General features: G+C 51.3%; 2 protein-coding genes across 7 annotated transcripts in view; both read right to left on the reverse strand.

Annotated features, from left to right (window-relative positions):
* Positions 1 to 70: 70 nt before the first annotated feature.
* On the reverse strand, positions 71 to 16,668 carry LOC108921748 (protein ECT2-like). 3 transcript variants are annotated; one of them, XM_029249385.1, is made up of 25 exons: positions 15,332 to 16,668; positions 14,413 to 14,563; positions 14,220 to 14,296; positions 13,000 to 13,095; positions 12,644 to 12,826; positions 12,039 to 12,128; positions 11,833 to 11,940; positions 11,191 to 11,264; positions 10,940 to 11,070; positions 10,469 to 10,584; positions 10,275 to 10,337; positions 9,840 to 10,053; positions 9,229 to 9,341; positions 8,990 to 9,109; positions 8,832 to 8,900; positions 7,977 to 8,087; positions 7,004 to 7,100; positions 6,721 to 6,802; positions 6,493 to 6,571; positions 5,565 to 5,684; positions 4,700 to 4,838; positions 3,604 to 3,758; positions 2,641 to 2,748; positions 2,262 to 2,384; positions 71 to 590 (listed from the first exon to the last, which is right to left on the reverse strand). In XM_029249385.1, exons 2-25 carry the CDS (start codon positions 14,531 to 14,533, stop codon positions 501 to 503), a joined length of 2,679 nt encoding a protein of 892 aa, XP_029105218.1. In that variant the 5' UTR covers positions 14,534 to 14,563; positions 15,332 to 16,668; the 3' UTR covers positions 71 to 500. The 3 variants fall into 3 exon arrangements, with proteins under 3 accessions (XP_029105218.1, XP_029105216.1, XP_029105217.1); XM_029249383.1 differs by having other exon boundaries at positions 13,000 to 13,110; XM_029249384.1 differs by lacking the exon at positions 15,332 to 16,668 and having other exon boundaries at positions 13,000 to 13,110; positions 14,413 to 14,671.
* A 1,115-nt stretch (positions 16,669 to 17,783) lies between these two features.
* Positions 17,784 to 20,442, reverse strand: part of LOC108921627 (guanine nucleotide exchange factor DBS-like) — a 54,567-nt gene continuing 51,908 nt past the window's right edge. For 3 of the 4 annotated variants that reach the window (XM_018731170.2, XM_018731168.2, XM_018731169.2), the window contains 2 exons: positions 19,237 to 19,328; positions 17,784 to 18,796 (listed from right to left, as the gene is read on the reverse strand). In XM_018731170.2, coding sequence (XP_018586686.2) covers positions 18,735 to 18,796; positions 19,237 to 19,328 — 154 coding nt within the window. In that variant the 3' untranslated portion in view covers positions 17,784 to 18,734. The remainder of the gene's footprint in view (positions 18,797 to 19,236; positions 19,329 to 20,442) is intronic. The other variant, XM_018731171.2, reaches the window with a different exon arrangement.

Here is a 20,442-nt window from a genome sequence, read left to right on the forward strand (position 1 = left end):
AGTCAGACAAGAGATACACTGAAAACTGCAATAATGTACTTTATTTGCATAATAAATATATATTTGTCCGTATATACACATAAAACACAACATGGAAGTGTGCTAAAATTACCAGTATTAGGCTCTGATAAAAGGGCAAGTGCACAGCAAATAAAAATAGGCCACAGGGAATAGTTTATTTAGAGACATTCGGCGTTGTCCTACATTGCCCGTCAGCCAAGAGAAAAATAACACAGACACACACTAGACTTGTTAAATAAGTTGTATTAAACTGATTGCTTATTATAAAAAAAAAAAAAAAAAGAATGCAGATACATTAGGGTCCTGGAAGCTACATAAAGGTTTTACTTTAATTTATAGGATAAAAATGGTGTGGAAAACTGAATAGGAAAAGGTAAGGCACTGACACGCACACGCGCACACACGCACGCACTGCTCCTCAACGGTTTGGTTGTTTGCGGTGCCTTCGGTCCCTTCCCGCAGGCCAGGTGCGTTGGCGCTCAGAGCAGGTGGCTGGTGGAGCGACTGAAAGCCATGCACTTCCTTTCGAAGGAGGACGGCAGGTCCACGAGGGACGGGGAGTGAACACCCTGCGAGAGACGCGTTGAGAAACGCACGTTCGTGAAAGGAACGAGGGAGACGAGCGGCTGCAGACAACATCTCGCAGACGCAGAGATGCTGGGAAAGTTAAGCGGCGTCGCAGGAAGCGGTGATTGAGCAACGTCTCCACTGGAATAAACCCGGAACCGGCGTTCCCAGCGTGCAGCACCTTGGAAAATTAAATGCGGGGAAAGTAGCGCGGCTGTTCAGCTGCCTGCTCGCGTGGGTGGGTGGGTGGGTGGGGGGGGGCTCTGACTGCATTAGAGGGGTATATAAATAATAAAAAGATTAATAAAGCGCTGCTGAATATGCACGGCCATTAGCTCAGCGCACAAGGTCACTCTGCTTGGAAATTCATATTCGACACTAATTGGTGCCCCCCCGATGCCAGAAAGTACCAGCAGCCTCGGGAAGCCCCGCCCCGTTCCAATCGAACCCGGCGCTCGGGTTCGGCTCGGATCTTCCGCGTCAGTTCCGGCTCCCGTTGATGCGACGACACCCCAAGTGAGAATTGAAAGAGCGCGGCGCGAATGGAACATGACGCCGGAGTCGCGGCGGCGCCACGGAACGGCAGAGTAATGAGCGAAACACTCCGACTGGGGGCCGCAATCCGGAACATACCGTGCCCATCAATACGAGCGCGGCCCGGGTACGATGCTGGGAAATTACGAAGGGAGCAGAGCGTCCTGCGCGGGGCTGACGCAAGGCCGCGCGGTCGTCCCGACTCGGCGAACAGCAGGTCTGGGAGGGGGAGGGCACATGTTTAAGAAAGCTAGATGGGTTTGAGAAAAAAAAAAAAAAAAATTAAGTTAAATAATCAGAAATACAGGCGGCTTTGACACAGGAAGTCAAGTTGTGGCACCGAGGATACCCCGTTAAAATGACTGGGGGGAGGGGCACTAACTCCAGAGGAATCCAAGCAAAAAATATTACTTCTCTGATACTTCTCTCCAAGGTGACTACCGTTAAGCTACTTACACTGGTTTACCCATGCAGCAAGGTAATTGTACTGTATCAGTGCAGGGTAAGTATCGTGATCGCGAGTGGTACAGCATTAGGTGGGATTCGAACCCGGGTGTAACCACTACGACACCTGGTGCACCAATTACCGCACTATTACAGGAGGTGCCAGTAGGAGGCGGTCAGGCAGCAGTGATTTGATTGTTATGCTAAAACATCTACCTGCGGAGCAGCAAGGATTCAGAGGCTGCCTCCAGGTACAATTACCGTGGTAGAACACGGAGGTGTCGTGAGGTGTCGGGGGGGGGGACGGACGGACACCGCTGCACTCATCGCATCTCGGCCAACGAGGGCTCTCCGCACACAACGCCTTGACAGCCCCTTCTCCTCGAGCGCCAGGGGGTTGATCTTCGACGAACTTCCTTCTCAGAAAAGCCGCTTCGCGCAAAGGCCACGAGCGAAATTTCAAAGTTCGAAGAAGGTAAATACTGGGCTGCGCCACTAACTGCTGCGCCACCTGCTTGCCATAACATGGAAATTATTTTCCCCGGAGTTTTTCACACCTTTGCTACCGACTGTTTCCCTGCAAACGTTTATTTATGGGTGGCTGCACCGTGCAGAGGAAGGCGGACAGCTGAGGCGGCTGCCGACATGTCCCCCATACACACACACACACACACACACACACACAAAAAACTTACGTTAAGTGCGACGGTGCCTGTAAAATGGACCATGTGGTCGGCGTCGTGCTGGGAGCTGCTGGCCATGATGGCTCTCTGGATCACGCGCTTGGGTGTTTTGGTGAAGGAGAACGCTCTGGTGACCTGAAACGACCCCCCAGCACACACCAACACCCCCAGTTGGGTACCAGGTTTAATCGGACCGTGCCGGAGATTCTCGACGGAAGCGCACGGACCGTGAAATCCTACTTAAAAAGGTGACAATCGGGACGATTGATCTCCAGCTGAAGCACCGAGTCAATGCGATTGATTAGTATCGATCAGGGAAATGAGCTTCGGCAACAACGCAGAAATTGGGATTTGGAGAGACGGGACCTCGTTTCGCATCGGCACCGCTCACCTTCTTGGACGTCTTCTTGATGGCCCTGGACGCCCGGCTCAGCGTGCTGTCCACGTCTTTGGTGCTCACCTGGATCGACTCGGGTTCCGCGAAACGGATCAGGTCCTCCTGTTGCGGAGCCGAACACGGACGGACACACACACACAGGAAACGCGCATCACGTCCCGCCCGACGACAGCGAGACGCTTCTGCCGTCCGGATCCACAACCGAAGAGACGGTAGAAAGGCCTGGATTCAGTGGGTGCGGCGCCACCCTGTGGACGGTCCCTCTCCGCGCGCCACGCACGTCCGCCGAAAGAGCCGTGACATCGTCACGTGAACGGCCCCCAAAAATCGCCCGAAATGGCCAGATGTCCTTTCGGAGAGCTGCAGAAAGCCGTTAGCGAGCAGAACGCGGGAAGTCGTTCGGAGAAAATTAATCAACCCGAAGAAAACGCTGCGTGTTGGTGTGACGGGAAAAGGGGACATTTACGAGAAGCGGTGTAAATCGGAGTGCATTTTTGATACTCTAATCGAAGAGCATATCTTCGATTTGACAGACTCACTGGGGGGGGTAGATATTGTCAAATCCAAATGAACGTAAAATATGTTCTACGTGAAACCCAAAGTCTTAAATAAGCGAAATCTTTTGAATCACAACATCACTTGTACTTGTGTGTAAAATAGTGCATCTACCGGTGTAAGTCACCACGGTGAATAAGGTGCGTGGGCTGATAACACTACATAGAGTTCATTGGAAGTCGCTTTGGAGAAGTACCGGTATGTAAACCACAGCATTTTGTCAGTTAAAATCAAAAACCGTCCAACCGAGGACTAACTGTATGAGGTGGACATGTATCTCCACCAACCTGTAATCCTTGCCAATGAGCGAGTGTTTACCGCGGTGCCACCTCGGAGAAGAGAACGCGACGAATCGAAGGGAGCGGTGCGTTTCCGCCGTCGGCCTGTCGGGGGCGCACTCACCGCGTCCGCCTTACAGATGGTGTCGGCCACGTGTCGGCACAGCATCCTGAGCCAGGCGGCCTTGTCCGTGTCCTCGCCCGACAGCTGGAAGCTGAACAGCTGGTTGTCCTGCTCGGTGGGCAGGCGGACCACGAGGGCGAAGGCGTTCCGGCAGTCTGGCGGCGACACGGAGAGCGACGTTCAAACGGCGTTCGCGAAACCCCCCCCGAACGGACCGCTCCCGTCCTCGGAGTTCCGCTCGCGGCAGCTCCGTCGGAAGGAAAAGAACAAAACGCGGTTGCGCGAAGTGCACGGGCTTCGGGAGGGGGGTCCTTCTCCTCGCCGCGGCACTTTAGCTACCAGAACGCGGTCGACGATTCGAACGATCCGTACAGCCCCGAGGAAAGATCGCGCCCCCCCCCCCCTCCGGGTTACGATACGTCGCGAGTCACGTTTAATACCTTTTACAGGCAACATCTCATCGGGCTGTTATTCATCTCTATGGTAACGAAGGGCAAAAAACTGTTGGTTTTACATTTAAAAATAAAATTTAAAAAAAAGAGGCTGAATAGCTCCGCTGAGTCAGGATCTGGCGCCACACGTTCCCTAGGGACACGTCCACACGGTTCTCGGCGCTGGTCCCGCAGGCCTCCGTCCACCCAGCGCCGCAGAGACCCGACCCGTTACGCCAAAAACAAAAAAAAAAAAAAAAAAAAAAAAAAAAAACGTTTTCGTCAAAGTCGCTTCGCCGATCGCGGCATCAAACTCCGCTCGTCCCGGCAGCGCTCGGGAGCTTCTCCCCCCCCACAACACGTCATTAGTTCTGCCACTTCCTCGCTCCTCACATCTGAAGACGTCCGGCATGTTCCGGAAACTCACTTTAGGAGCCGAGTATTTCACGAGACGCTTCGTTACCGATAACGTAGAGCTGCTGCTAATTGGGCCGCTTTAGAGCGGCGAAAACGTGCCGTAAGCGGGTTCCACGCCACCTGTGCTGGACCCGGTGCTCCGACTCAAGAGCTTCGTCAAACTCATTTACCCGGAAGCTTGGCATTTCAGGACAAATCGGGAGGGGGCGGGGTTTGCCGACACCTCACCCGCTCGCCCGCTCGCTCACCGTCCGTCTCCTGCAGGTCCAGGACCCTCCTGATCTGGGACAGGGGCATCAAGGCGACGTGCTTGAGGGACGCCGGCGGCCGCAGGGGCCCCAGGGGACTCCGCAAAGGGCCCATCACCTTGTGCCTCTTCCTGGCGATCTGCAAAAGAGGTCACGCCACAACAGTCGATACCTCCATAAAAACACGGTAAGCGATCCAACTCATTACCGCGCCTTTACTTGTCTGGATGTTTTGTTCCCCCCCCTTTCTTTTTTTTTTTTAAGGGAGGAATTTAAAAGAGAGGAGGGGATATGAATATAGAAGAGTCGATCAATGAATAATTGAGAAGTGCTGGCCCTCTTATCCCAGCACTCATTACGGAGCCGACTCGACACTCCGGAATCAGTAGACGTAAGATTCGGGTTTTGATTGCTAACCCCTGTCTAACGCGGCGCTCGGCTAATGAGCGGCCCAATAATAAGCACCATCAGCAACTTCATTGGGCGCATAAATAATTCATCTTCATAAACAGCGCTGCTCCGCGCCACTGAATTTGCACTTGAAGCATCTTGAGCAAGGAGGCTTCCGAATTTTTTTTTTTTAAACCATTATTATTTTATTCCTGAAAAACAGGCAGGCGGGCGTGGACGTGCACTTCAACGCGAGTTGGCGTCAGAAAACGAGAGCGGCCGAGATACGGAGACGGGACCCTTCGGCGGACCGACTCGCCGCCGCGTCCACGCAACGGCACGTCCTCCCCTTTGCACGTTAACTTGTGCGAAAAACTTGCTGATGGAAAGCTGGCAAAATCGCGATTGCGTTTACGCTCGCTGGGAACCGGGCGGAAAACGACCGCGATACTTTGGGTTCCCGTTCGGACTTCACCTCCAGGCAGTCGTTGAACAGGAACAGCGTCACGTTCTCCCCTCGGTCGCACGGCTTCTCCCCTAGTGTGACGGTCTCCGCCCTGTGGACCAAAGTGCGGTGAGAGGACAGGAGGTTGGCCTGTAAACAGAGCGAGAGAGCGCTCAGCTCCCGCCGTGGGTAACGGAGTAAAGCTACGCCCCCCCCGACACACACGCGATTATAGAACGATCCCATTGAGCTGGAAGTGTCGAACGACAAACGCTGCTAACCCTGCAAGAAAGCCGATTGATACGGCGCGTTTCTCAATTAACCGTTTTCAGACCCGGCTATTCCATCTCGTACTTAAAAAGAACACGTCTTCCACAGCGGACGATTATATTTAAGCGCATCGTCCAAACCGCACGGGCTACAGATCTACGTCCCAACGCACCTTCTAGAGGACGTTGCACACGTTTAACCGATGGCGCACGAGCGACCGCCTCCTAACCCCGAACATCCTCTTCGCTCCGTCTCAGGGGGACGTCCTGCATCTCCCGCCATCGAGACGACACGTTCGCGCGACTCATTCGACCGCTTTCCTCCGCGACGGGAATCGGACGCTGACGCAGCTCGGCGGCTCGTCGGTCCGCCGAGGACGGCTCGAGGACCCGCAATAAGCGAGCGACGCGCGCGAGAGCAAGAGCGCAGAACGGCGGCGTTCGCACGGTCCGCGAGAAGACGGTCCCCGCGACGCGCCCGTCGGCTCTCGCGCCGGAGCACACCGAGTACTTTACATCACCTACGAAAACGAAAGCCCTGCGAACAGGTAGAAAGATGCAACGGCACCCTGCGCGAGCCGGCGTGGCAACGTTTCACCGGGTTTTTGTCCGGTTCCGTTACGGGAACATTAACGCGGGACGTCCATCGAGATGTGGCAACGCGGCGGAATAAAACGGAGCAACGTTACTGGACAGCCATCGACTTCATAAACGACATCAAAGATCTGCTTTTGTCCTTCGGTCTTCCTCTTATCCTCGTTGATGTGGCTGCGAAAAAAAAATAAATAATCCATCAAAAGTGAATTTTCATCAGTTTTATGCTGATTAACGGGGGGGGGCAGGAATTACGAAACGACGGTCAATGAACAAAAATTAATCCATAAATGTTCTAAATTTAACATGCGGGCTTTTCTTACGTCATAACCTCCTTGAGCGACTCGATCGCTTTTCCCAGAGTCACTTTATCGGGATTATCCTCCGAAGTGAGTTTCCTTATATCTACAAGGAAAAGAGAAGGACAACAAGAAATTATGTCGCGAGTCAGCGTTCGTGCTTCAACCTTCCAGCCTCCGGGGGGGAACAGCTCTAGGGCTTAAGGAGTTGACCCCAGCGGAGCTCGTCGAGGCCTCGACCGCAGCGGTCCACGTTCGGGGTCACGCTGCTCGGCGAAGGCGCTTCGCGCCTCGGGAAGCGACTCACCGTTGAGGAGCAGCGCCACGCTCGGCAGCCGCTGGACGGGACGGATGAGCAGGTCCACTAGCGTCTGCCGACCGCACTCCGGCTTTGCCTGGTTGATCTGGAGACGGAAAGGACCGGGTGAGGCGGGAGCCCAAGTCACGCGGCGTCGGGTTTGAGTCTCGTCTACGAATCAGCGTATTGATCCGTTTTCAAATGGGAAGTTCAGTCCCACATCTGGGGCTATATATAGTGTGAGAGAGAGAGAGAGAAAATATACACACAGCCCCAGACCTGGAACTGAACTTACCATTTTAAATGATAAGTTACACACACACAGTTGTTTTCCTGACCTTTATCCAAGGTCACCTGCAATGTGATGTCTGTAGAACAGCTTACAGTGATTTACCCATTTATACAGTGCCATGTACGTTTTACTATATCAATTCAGGGTAAGTAGCTCAATCAAGGCCACTAAAGCAGGAGGTGTGATTTGGACCCGAGTCCACGGTTGGACAACAATGGCTGTAACCAGTACGCCACCTGCTGCACGCTGTAAGGTCAGCGAGCAGCTTTCCGCATGATGCTCACTATTTTAAGGCGACTCCGCTGCCCAGTCGCACGACCGACACCTGCGCGAGTCGATCGCACGCGTCCGTGTCCCACCGGCACAACGGAACGGCAAGAGACGCGCGACTCGAAAGGACGCCGAAGCACAGGGTTTCGCACCAGGAAGGCTGCGGCGGTGACATTTCAGAGCCGCCGAGGACAGCGGAAGCGGACGAGAAGAGAGGAACATCTCCCCGCGAAGCACGGGGCGGTTTGACACCGAGCGTTCGGGCTCTGCCGTCAACCGGGCGTTTCGCACACGACCCGCTTTGCGGTAAAACGGAGTACTTCCTCCGAGCTCAGATCGAAGAGCCATCGGTCCCGATCGAGCTCTACGTCCGCCATCGACGAGGAGGCCGAGCGAAGAGGCCGAGCGAAGAGGCCGTACCTTGAGGAACGCGTGGAACCGGGGCTTCTGCTTCTCGCACCTCACAATCGTGTCCTTGCTCATCTCCAAGAAGTTGACGAACTGGGGGTACGCCTTCATCAGGTCCTTGGACTGTTCACCACACACACACACACACACACACACACACACACACGGGCCATGTAACAATTTGCATTGCATCTCAAACGTTAAGATATTCACATCGTTCTCTTCTCGCACCCTCACCATCCTACATTCTGTTACCGGTGACGAATCGTAACCTGATTATCGTTACATACTTGGAAAGGAAATGTATTTTAATGCTACTTTCTCCACCTGATGCTCTCGCCGTCAACGTGTTTGAGCAAAGTGTCTAATTTTGTTCCCCTTGAGAAATTAACATTTGATCTGCATGACAAGTCAAAGGATCCTGCAACATCTGGATGCCCTCAGGGTTCAGCTGACATGATCATGTAGCTCTATCATTTATCCGAAATATCGTAATTGAAATTTTGACCTTGCTTTGTGTGTTTGGATGCATTTTCAATTCCTCGGTGTGCGTATAATTAAAAATGACAAAACTTCAGTCGCTAAAATCCGACAATATTTCCATTTTCCTTCACAAAAAAAAGAAACTAAGTTGAAGTACATACAGGTACCCAAAGTGACTCAAAGGCAACAGGATGCAATATTTAGCAGAACAGCCATACAGCTCCATCTGAGAAGATCCAGAAAGGTGATGTGATCTTTGAGATGATTCATTCAAGTTACTGTACAGGTCAAGATTCAGCGTTTATGGTCCAGGTTCATCCAGCCCCATATTTATGAAGTCGTGCTGGAGTACGGTACATTTTGTGACTGAACCCAAACACTTACATATCTTAGTATGATGTCCCCGACACTCTTGTCTTCAGCCCAGTTCATTACAAGCTCCTCCAGGTCAGTCTAACAAAAATAAGTACATTTAATAAAAAAAATTTAAAAAAACCCTTTAAAAACACTACTCTAGTTTCTTGGAGTGCTTGGGTGGGTACCTTTATCCTGGAATGAACATCATATATGTCGGGAATGCTGCCAAATATGGTCTTGATTTCTTCCTGGGCGAGAATCGGACCCCCAACCAGGCCCTCCTTCTCCAGAGGGTGTTTGAACAACTGAAGAGACAAAGCGGTTAAATCGTGCGACCGACACGCACTCCACCGCGTTCGCGCCCAGCCTGCCGTGTCCCCCACCATCTCGGGAAAGGGGGAGCGTCCCAGCGGCTCGTCCTCACCTGCAGCACCGTGGTCAGGATGTCCACGTAGTTGCTCTCAGTCTGGTACAGCTCCTTGGAGACCTGCCACCGCGCCGACGGCTTGGGCTGGACCACGGTAACCTGTGGGATCGCTGCAAGAGCAGTTCCGAGAAAGACCACAGTGCCCACGGTGAGCATCACTTCAGCACTGTAACCGTTACGCTGCCCGCAGCCCCACAATAACTTCCGAACCCTCCCCAATTCTCTATGCCGGTGGAGATCGTGGATGGAGGTCTATCGGTCCGTGCACCTGTGGGTCAGGACCATTTACCCTGTTCTGCCTTCGTTCCTGCGGGGCCCGTTACCCCTCGCTGGCTGCTGTCCTCCCACTGCCCTGGAGCAGGTGCACTCGGCACCGCAGAGGAAACCGTTACGTCTCGCCCTGAAGACCTGCTCGGGTTGACTGTCTAGCATAAGCAGCCACTTGACTTTTTAAAGACGAGCAGCCTGAGCCACGTTTTCTTTCTCCGTTGACCCACTTTGGGTCAACGGTGAGAGATGAGGTGCCACATAGAGTTGTCAAGGAATGCTGAGGAAGCAACGCAGGGAGAAAGAGCCAAAACGGCTCCGTGTGCATCTTCCTGACGTACCCCCTGGGGCCTTGCTGGACTCCGGGGCATCTGCGATGTCCAGCGGCGCATCCGTAGATGAAGAGAGGTCAACGGAGTGGGGCCGGTGCGGCGGGAAGGGAGAGATTTCCGTCTCCTTGGCCAGCTGTGCCAGGGTGTCACGGACCTGGCGTCTCCGGCTGGGCACGGACAGCGAGAGCAGAGACACTGCTTTCGTCATGGGGGGGACAGCCGGCTGGCGTGGGGTGGGGAAAGATGTTGCTTACTTACCTTCCTGGCTGAGAATCCATGAATCATGACACACAACCTGGTGTTCATTGAAAGCAACTGAACCAAGCATGAAATTATTATTATTTTTTTTTTTTAATAAAAAGACCAGAATCCTACTTCCTCTTCCTGGGATTTGCAGACCGTAACTCCAGGTCATTGCCTGTGCAACCAGGTGTCAAATTGTACCTTTTCATACAAGTACATTGACTCTCCAGCCCTGGCGTCCATCTGGATGCTCCCCCAGAACCACTAGGCCAAGAAGAAAAGTCTCCATTAGAGGTTCCCTCGAAAAGCACCAAGGATCCAGCAGACAGAAGAACGCCGAAGGAGAGAGGGGAAACCCCCCCACCCTACCACCATGACAACCCTGAAAAACGTACCTCCTGCTTCACCACGTACAACCTCTTGGATGGAAGGAACGGGAGCTCCTCGACCTCGTTCTCCTCCACAACCACGTGCGTACACCGCTCGGCCTGAACCTCCAGGTAATGACCACCTTCGGAGAGGAAAAGGGAAAAAGAAAAGTCTCTCCACACATCTGTCGAACGAGTCTTTATGAAGCATCGCTGCTGGAGGACGGGAAGCAGAGAGCTCCAACCCCTGAGATCGGAAGGGCTCTCGGTGTAATCGCAGCCCTCGGCAGCGTGACCCAAGTCATTATTTCAACAATGAGCCACCTCAACTGGTGCTTTAGGTGTAAATCAGGGACTAATTTCAAAGGCAACTGAGAACCGCAGCCCTGAAGGAGAGGAATTCGCAGTCCCCGTCCATCAGGCTCCACGCCCGAATGGTATTCGTCCGAACTGAAACTTCCCGCACGCTCGCACCCATCACCCGAGTTCAAACAGTACCGTGCTTCAGGGTCCTCTCCTGCATGTTGTTCCTCTCCTCGTCAGAAAACCCCAAGAAACTGAGCACGCAGTCTTGGAAGGGGGGGACTTTGAAATCGGCGCGGAACTCCTCATCTCCGGCGCCAAAACCGCTTTTGGGGGAGACGGTCGGGAGCGATTACTCTGAGCAGCAGCGTACATTTTACACGCAGGAAACCGCGTGGCGGCCGGCCTCGGAGGAAACGGCCCTACCACGGTCGTGGGCTACTTACACTTCATCTCTCCGTTCCCAGGCCGCACGGATCCAGTCGGGGGTGAGAATTGGGGTGCCCATACACACAGCCAGCTGATGGAGAAAACACACACACACACACACACACACACACACACACACACACTTTCTACATGGTTCCACTGTTCTTATTTCAGAGCAGCTTGGACATTGACTGCACCTATAATATATAGTGCTACCACAACACAGCAATTAAAGTTCAACCAAAGGGCTCCCATAGGGAGTGATTTTACAAAGGAAAATGAACACACACATATTGCACCGCTATCCAAAAATTACTTTTTTTCTTCTTAAACAAGACCTGGGTCATTGGAGAGAGTAATAAGAGCAGAGGGAGGAAAAGAGGGGAAAAGACTCATAAATAAGGAGAGAATGAGCCCGGGTGTTGTGATCTACAGAGCCTTTCAATTAAGAAAACCCAAAAAAAGAATACAAAGCGCTTCCTCTGTACAAAAACTACAGAAAACACGTTTTTTAAAAGCACACCGAGTCATGCACTTGCACTCGAGGCTTTCGAAGACCAAGCGTTTGCCAAGCTCATGTTAAGAGATGCCAATGAGCCGAGGATGGACGGGAGAGGTGCGGCGCGGGCCGTTCCTCCGACGCGCAGCCGCACACTCACTCTGTACTTCTCTCCATGGGTCGAGCGCGCTATGAGATGGGTCACCTTGGAGCTGAAGTCTTTGCGAATCGTGCCTCCCATGTGGTGGACCAGGCTCACCAGATGCACCTGCGGAGAGGTCATCGATCACGGGGGGGTGGTCCCGGGTCCGGCGCGGACGAGACGGACGGACGGACGGACGGACATCGGGTCGAGGGCGGACTCACCACTTCCTCCTTGTCGCGAAAGCCGGTGAAGCAGAGCGAGAGGTTCATCATGGTGGTCGAGTAGAGCGGGCGAGAGCTGAAAGGCAGCGGCTGCAACAAAACGAAAAAGGGTGACGCTTAGGTGTGGGACCTCAACCCAAGGCCTTCCCTCATAGCCGCTTTTAAGTAACGGCGAGCAAAGTTTCGGGGGGGAGGAGCGACGCCCGGTTCCTGCTGACGCCATCGAGGAGCCAATTCGACACCGTCTCCTCAAACCCCAGCACGCTTGTTCCAATCCACGTTGAGCCCACCGACAGCTCAGCTGAAAAATTTCATTTTCATTTCTGCGGCAGCATCAAACCTCGACATCGCCGCACCGACGGCCCGCTCCGTTACACATTAATTGAGGTAAATGCCGAGATCGCCGTGCCGATCTCGAGGCGGCGACGTGCTCCGCTTGCCGGTAACCAGGCAGCGTTGAGCAGGTGCTTCTCTTTAAAGGAGATAACGAAGGAGACCATTTCCAGGCTTCAGAAATCCTGAACCGCACCACCCTAAACAAGCCACCGATTCTCAGTAATGATTTTTTTTTTTTTTTTTTTTTTTTTTTAAACTGGCGGCCGTACCTCCTGTGTACCTGCACAGTGAAGTAGAGCAGGCGGGCCCACGATGCGATGATCGTTCTTGTACAAGTACTCGAAGTCGGGGCCCTCGAAATCCGTCAGAGCAAAGACGGTCTCGAATTCGGCGTTCTCTCGGTCGCCGACCTCCTGGACGTTGGCTGCCTTTGAATGAGGCACAGCGATGTCCTGCCAACCGGTTAACGTGAGGTGAGGAGAGGAACACGACATGGCTTCGCATGGAGAAGGAAATGCGTAGAGGGCGCAGGACCTGCTCGCTGTTTACACGCCCCCCACAATCACCTGGCACTAGAACAGCAGCGTGGGAGCTTTAGCGTGCAGCACGCGGGTCTTTAACTTACCATATTGACGATGGATTTGACGAGTCTTTTCCCGACCTCGCCGTCTCGTCCACCGGCATTGATCTTTACCGCCGGGACCTCCATCACCCGGACGTTCTGCAGAAAACGAGGCTTGACAGCATTGTCCTCATTAACCGGGCCATCGGGAAACCGCACACACAACCTCCTCATCTTACACAACCGTTTGACACAAGCAGCCTGTTTGCAGCTGTATTTGTCGAAATCTAAAGTCACAATCAATACAAGGTTAAAAACAGACATCCCCCGAGTTAATATTTTTATTAATACTGTACTATATTAAAACTAATTCGAAAAGGGCTCAAAAATCGTGTCTCGCAAACTGCTGTTCAGTGCTGCTTGTTGGCTCATTCACCCCATAAACATGGACGACGACGTTCCACTTCTTGCGCCTGATCGCAGAGACACAGCTCCAGGTGAGCTGTTAACACTGTGGAAGTGAGCTGAATTAACTGAGACCCCCAGCGTTGCGATTCTCCTCAGGTGCTCTTTACTGCCGTCTGCTGGCCGAGCGTGTCGATGCAGCTCGCGTTCACACTGCCGCCAACAAATTTTTAGAGAAAAAAGAGCAGGCAAGAAAACGTTCTTTGAAAATTTCGTACTTTGAGCGAGCGACACGTCGCAAATATCAAATGAGGAACAGACATTTTGAAAAACTGAAAGCTGCAGGGGTCATTTATTGATCCGTTGTGCAATTTTACGCCGCCGATTACGCCGTCTGCCGGGACGCCTCCGCAACGTAGCGGCTTAAGCCGTTTAAAGGGGCCTTTGTACGTGACGCGCGTGCCCTACGCAAGGCGAGCTGGCTTTTTCCCCGGGGCCTCCGGCAAAGCTCGAAGGCTCCCTCTTCCTAAGCTGTTCCGAGCGCAGAGAACTTGGTAGCCAAGGCTGTGGGCAGAGTTAGTGACACTGAGGGAGACCGCACAGTCCTCCCTGCCCATCCATTCAGAGCATCGACCTCGAACACCCACAAAAAAAAAAAAAAAAAAAAAAACCACCACCACACGTTTGAAAGGCATGAGGAAACACTGATTGCCCAAAACTGAAAGAAAAGCACAGAAAACACTGCGGTGAACATGACCTTTAGTCACTGAAGGCCAGAGAGGGACCCAAAGACACGCACAGTGTGAAATACGGACACCGACACACATTCCCAACCCTTCCAGGTGCATCTACAGGTTGAGCATCAAGCGCATTCTCACCTCGAGCGCCTTAACAAGTTTCTCATCGTTTCCTGCCTCTCCAACCAACACAATTCGGGCAACTCGGGGTAGCACATCTTGGCGGGGGAGGGGAAGAGGACTGTAGGTCATGGTAACATATCCATACAGAGCACATCCAAAGTGCTCAAGAGATTTCAATAACATTATCCGTTCCCTGGTTTGCGTTACATACAATCCGGATCCTCAGAGAGCAGGTTCTCCTGAAAGGACTCCGTGGCTCTGGACTCGATGACTGAGGAGTCCACCAGGAGACTCTGAGCGGCGCCCAAGGTGACCGTACCGCAGTCGTCCATGGTCGCTCACCGTGGGGCGGTGCGGATCTCCTGGGGGGGCACAAGGAAAACCTTGGCAAACAGCAGCATCTCAACCACGCAAACCTTCAGCAAATGGTGTGACAAAGTGCCCATTACCACGGTAAAGAGGGGACGGGCAGCAGGGCCCAGGGAAGCGCTTTCCGTGGAGCATCAGTACAGACCTGCAGTTCAGCTCAGGAGGACATGGAGCTTCTCCTCCTCCTCCTCCTCCTCCTCAAATATTGGCAACATCACACCACTAATGTTCACTTATTGTTCATTTTAGTGCAGCAAGACAGGAATTATAGATGGTGTAAAAGTGCACTGAAAACCTGTATTAAGGTAAAGGAGAAGTTCCACCAGCAGGTGTCAGGGGAAAGAGGCAGAAGGTGTGAATATTTCATCTGATTGCATGTGGAAAAAGGCTGAATATGATGAAAAAAGACAAAACGAGACCCGTTTCGCCTCCTTTTTGGACCGTGAACGTGAAATGAAATTAAAAACACACAAAGGCTTTCGCGTGGAAGGGCACGTGAGGGACACGTAGGCTCCATGCGGTCCTTTTTTAATTACAGTTTAATTTAATTACATTTCTCATTAGATACGCGCGGTGATTGGGGGATGAAAGAGGAACGAAAAGGGAAAAAGGCCGCAAAAAAACACCGTGATCAATAATTTCATAAATGTCCTTTACGAAGCAAAAGCGAAGAAAACGACGCATTTTTTTAAAACAAGTTTTTTTTTTTTTTTTTCCCTTCCCCTTTTTCTTAAAAATAAAGCCGAAAAGTGAAAACTCACCGAAACGAGGAAGCGATTCCTTCCTGACCAGGCTGTCGGCAACAAAGTAACAACAGCAGCAGAGGAACAAAGAGACGAGGGGAGAAAAAAAAAAAAAACCAGCGGACCGCGGAGCCGCGACACAATTTATGGATGAAGGTGCAGCGGAGCCCGCGCCGTAGAGCCTCATTTCCCGCCCCGGGTTCGAACCCGGCGCCGCCAGCGCAGCACGTGACTGAGGAAGGAACGAGGCTTCAAGGGGTCAAGAGTCAGATGGAGCGGACGGGTCACGCGCGGGGAAGCCGTCACCATGGCAACGCACTTCCACGTGGACTCTTCCGCTGGGAGTGCACGGTTGCTTTGTGCTCAGAGGTCCTGGGTTCAAATCCCTTCCCCTCATTAAGGTGCTTGGCCTGAAGCGATACACCAAAGGGTAAATCGGTGCAAGTAGCTCAGTCGGCGTACGCGGACTTGAGGAAAGCCGAAAGAGCGAGTTAGAATGCGTCCTCTGCCGTTACGCAGAAACCAAACACTATTATATGTCAACTCTGTCGAACCTGTAACCTCAGCTCACCCTTATAGCAGGTCCTGGATGCTCACCCTGTATGTTTGCGGAACAGAACCATTGGATACGTTCGAAGACTAGTCCTTACGTGGTGCTACTGTGGTTGCCCGGCGGTGCCAGGGAGGAGCCAGTCTACAAGTAATTGTACCACGTATACACTGTACTGCAGCTCTTATCACAGATTAGCGAGAAACCCCACCACCCCCACAAAAAAAATCTCTCGGCTCTCATTGGGAGGAAAAGGTACTCCACTCCTTAGTGTGACACCTGGAGGTTACGTAATTCCTTCTTCTGTTCATAGTTATTAATTCAATGATCTCACACTCATCGGTGGCACATAAGGAGGGAGATTTGCAAAATGCACAACGAACGTCTAATCTGATCCGTGTCATGTTTGGGTATAAAGGACACATTTCCATGTGAAAATTCCTCAAAGGTCAATGTAGAAAATAAAAATATGAATTTGCCCATGTTGCTCATAAAAATTAATAAGAATAAAAAGGGGTAAATGTTGTCTTGTATCTTGTTCCTCTCAAGCATCCACTCTGTAAGGATGTAAGGAGGTTCATCTGGGGGCCGATGAGACGTGGCCAACGTGTCCGTACCAAGCATGATTCTTCCGGCCAGCGGGAAGTCGGGTCGTCGGACACCCGGCGCACGCGCGGCTCGCTTTGAAAACAAATTCAACATTTAAAGCTTTATAACGCTCTGTGTGTCTTTGATGTATTTTAATCTCAGTTGAAAAGTTAAATCCAACCACCTACTGAGGGAATACATTAAGTTTTAAGTCTAACACTTAAAACAGCTAATGGCTTTTCTTTCGTTTCCTCGGGGAAGTAGCAGTAGCTACAGCCTTGAATTGGAATGCGTCTGCGTTCCGCTTTCGCTCAGAACGGCGTCGATCGTGACCAAAATAAAGACCCAATCAGCTCTTTTACAATGCACTGTATTTCTCAGATTTAAAAACGTTCATAAAAGGTCAGCCATACATTTTTTCTTTTTTTTTTTACAATCACACGGGAACATACAACATAAAAAATTCATCCTACAGTCGAAAGTTCAGTCATATGCATTTGTTTTGAAATAAGAATATTGATACAACATTTTAAATAACCAAGAAATCAGCAAAATAAAAATAAAAAGAGCTCAGCTCAATTTACACTAGAGATTAACATTGTATTTTCCCCAGAAAAAAACAGTTCGGAAACTTCGGGTCACTAAACAACTGGTTCATGTCTCTTCAAGGACATTTTTAAAAGTAGTCTTGGTAACAAAGATCATGTCTAATGAGCACGAACAAAGTTTGATGGGAGGTTTATAGTATAACATATCCAGAGCAAAGGCTTCTCTCTCTCTCTCTCTCTCTCTCTCTGTGTGTGTTGTCCCATCGGAGTGCACCCCACCTCGCACCCTGTGCTCCTGGAACCGTTTCCGGACCACCAGGACCCTGAACTGGATCAAGTGCTTTCTGAAAATGGACATTGGAATAAATAATGGAATAATTAAATAAAAAAAAAAAAACAACAGAAGCCAACTAGGGCTTGATTTATATCCCAAGCCAAAAGGTCCGTAAACAGTTCTAGTGACGCGTTTAAAACGAACACGGACAACCAGAGCTTGGGGAATGTTCCGGGCTGTCTTTCTCCGACGTGCTGCCAGGCAGCCCATGTAATTTCGATGTCATTTAAAGCACTGATTACATTCTGAAGAAAACGCTATTGTTACAGTAGCTTTGGTCTGAGACAGTGTTTGACCCGCACATAAATTATTTTACATTTTCATTATTATACTATTTATTCACAAACTCAGGATGAAGAATCCAATGAAAGAAAATGGAAAAACCATGAAAATGTCTTCTACAAAATCAGACATCATCTATTATTTTCTTTGCTACGTTCTGTATGTGATACGGAAGAACGATGTCGCCGCTGAGGATTTCTCCACTTACATCAGTTCTTAAAATGCTGATGAAACTACTGATGAAAGAAGCGATGGAAAAGCATCTCGCCGCTGGACACCTCAAAATGTGCTTTATTATTTTTGCAGAAGCAGGACAGAAAGTAATCTGACTATTCCTGGCGAGAAGGTGCGACCAGCAGTCCTGTCAAACCCAAGAGTACAACACGACTGGGATCAGGACACACAACTACTGTGCACGTAGACAGGAAAATCATTTCTCACACTAGAAACAAATCCTGGTGAATTCTGAACTGGCTTGATTTGTTGTGATTAAAACCACACGTCTTATTTCACCGAAACCAAAATTCCCGCCATCATGCGGCTGAGATTTGCAGCTGTTCAGGAGTCCAGTTGGAGATTCAGCAGGACAGTATGGACTATTTTGTGGAGCTGAGCCAAAAAAACCACGTTCGCCTGACAGCGAATCTTTGAGTACCGGCCTCACCGCTCCTTCTTTTTGTTTACGCAGTTGGACCCCAAAAAATCCCGAATCCCACCACGTTCACTGCTCATATTCCACCTCGGAGTGATCTCTTGAGCTCCACCAAAGGATGAGAAGGTGCTATTGCTAATGCCAGCTGGGTGAGATGGACTCATAATCCTCCCAGTCAAGAGTGGTATTTGTACGTTAGCAGAGGCATTAATGGCGGTAAAGGAGGCACCAAAGGAGTCGGTATCTTCTGGAGTCTGTAGGCATCAATGAACCCTCGTTGGGTCTACAATTTGTTCTCTTTTAGCCCCACAGCAGCACAGAGGTGGTCCAGGCCACAGAGCAGATAGGCTTTATGGAGAGGCAAGCAAAACTGACCAACCGTCTTGCACGGAAACCACACAGAGACGGGAATAACGTCCCGGGTACGATGAGTCAGCCTGGTTCTCTGCCACCTGCCGTCCCCCATCCTAGTCATCGTCCTTCTCCTCGGTGTCCATCAGAGCAGCACTGCACAGATCGCTGAAGATATCTGGGAAAGGGAAGCAAGTGGAAACGGTGATGAAGAGCAAACCCCACAACATCTCATCTCAGGCCAGGTCGGGAATACGTGACCACACGCGACGGTGACAAATGCAGCATTCAGGGCAGAGACTGAGCACGGCCATGCTGAGCAGAGTCAAGGCCATCTAAGTGTCGTGGAAGGGTCACGTGACTGGAAACCAAACCCTTCCCCAAAGCATCAAAACACGTGGGCGCTCCTCTCCGACCTGCGTTTCGCCGGAGCCCCGAGAGCTGAGCCGCCCCACACTCTCATGCGAGCTGGAGAAAACATGCTGAGCAGCACCGTGCCGCATCTAAGAAGACATGCTCTTCTTCGTACGCCGGAAGCTCGCCCCCCCCACCCCCCACCCCGCGGCTCTCCCACCAGCGCCTCTGCGAGAACGGCTGCGGTAGATTAGCTGGAAATACCAGTGTCACTGTAAACGTGAGCGCCTCCCGCTGTCCGCAGGAGTCTGGGAGGAACCAAACCCATCTTCTGAGTAACGAGGTTCTTCACTAGCCTACAAACATGAGAGAAAAAACGTTGAGTTCAGCGGAAACCTCGGGGGCCTCCAGGATTCGATTTTTGCGTATCTGCATTTGTTCAGGAGAACACGAGGACGAACGAACACTCCAGTATTTATCTGGCATGCGTCACTCACGGATGCATTTCGGCTGCGCGGCTCTCCTAGGTGTGACAAAGTCTGCCGCGGAACATTTGTTATTTATTCGTTCAGCCGACACTTCCCTCCGAAGCAAACTGAAACGTGACGTTCGCACAATAAGCTACTTACGGTGATTTAACTATTTATGCAGCTGGGTAATTCTGAGTTTGTGTCTATTCGGGGCAATCACCTCGACTGGAGGTATGAGGTCCCGGTACCTGTGCCCTCTGGCTTCAAGACAACGGCTCTAACCGCTTCGCCACCTGCTGCCCAAGTGTATTTCTGAAAACAACCTGCAAAATTAACTCTCTTCCCACTGAAACAAGTGCAGGTGGGTTTTTTTTTAAAAAAATTACTATTCTACTTTTTGACTGTAGGAGAAGATTGAAAATCGTGCTTGAGCACGTCGATGTCTGTGTTCATATTTCTTTCTCGGGATTTTCGCCCCATACAAAATTCCGCCCGGCTTAAGGCTGTTGGTCCTGCCTCTGCTGAGGGCCGTGAGGGACCGTGGAGCACATTCAGTCCACACAAGGTCTCCAGGAGTGTGTCGGCCCTCAGGTCGGCCATGAGCGGCGCGTTCGCCTAAATCTCCCAGGTGTGAGGAAATAACCGTTTTTGAGGCTTGAGCGGTTCTGGGCCAAAGCCAATGTCGTAACAGGATTTTACAGGTGGGCTGCCCTCGCTTTTGATTAAAATGCTGCTTGTTGCTGTAAAAGGCATTTTGAAGACGGGGGGAAAAATCCTGAACGACAGCTTATCAGCGAGCAGGTGTTCGCGCCCGGGGGAATAATACATTTATTTTGAAGTGCTCAACAAGGGCATCATGTAAACCCGCGCGCCCATCGAAAACAGGTTCCTGCTGCACGTTGTTACAGGACGCCTGTCTGATGCTTTCTGGAAACGCCACCCCACAACATACGGGGAGATTCATTTTCTCTCACAATGTATTTCACTCCACTCCCATATT

This window comes from Scleropages formosus, chromosome 25, assembly GCF_900964775.1.
Source record: "Scleropages formosus chromosome 25, fSclFor1.1, whole genome shotgun sequence".
NCBI classification, from domain to species: domain Eukaryota; kingdom Metazoa; phylum Chordata; class Actinopteri; order Osteoglossiformes; family Osteoglossidae; genus Scleropages; species Scleropages formosus.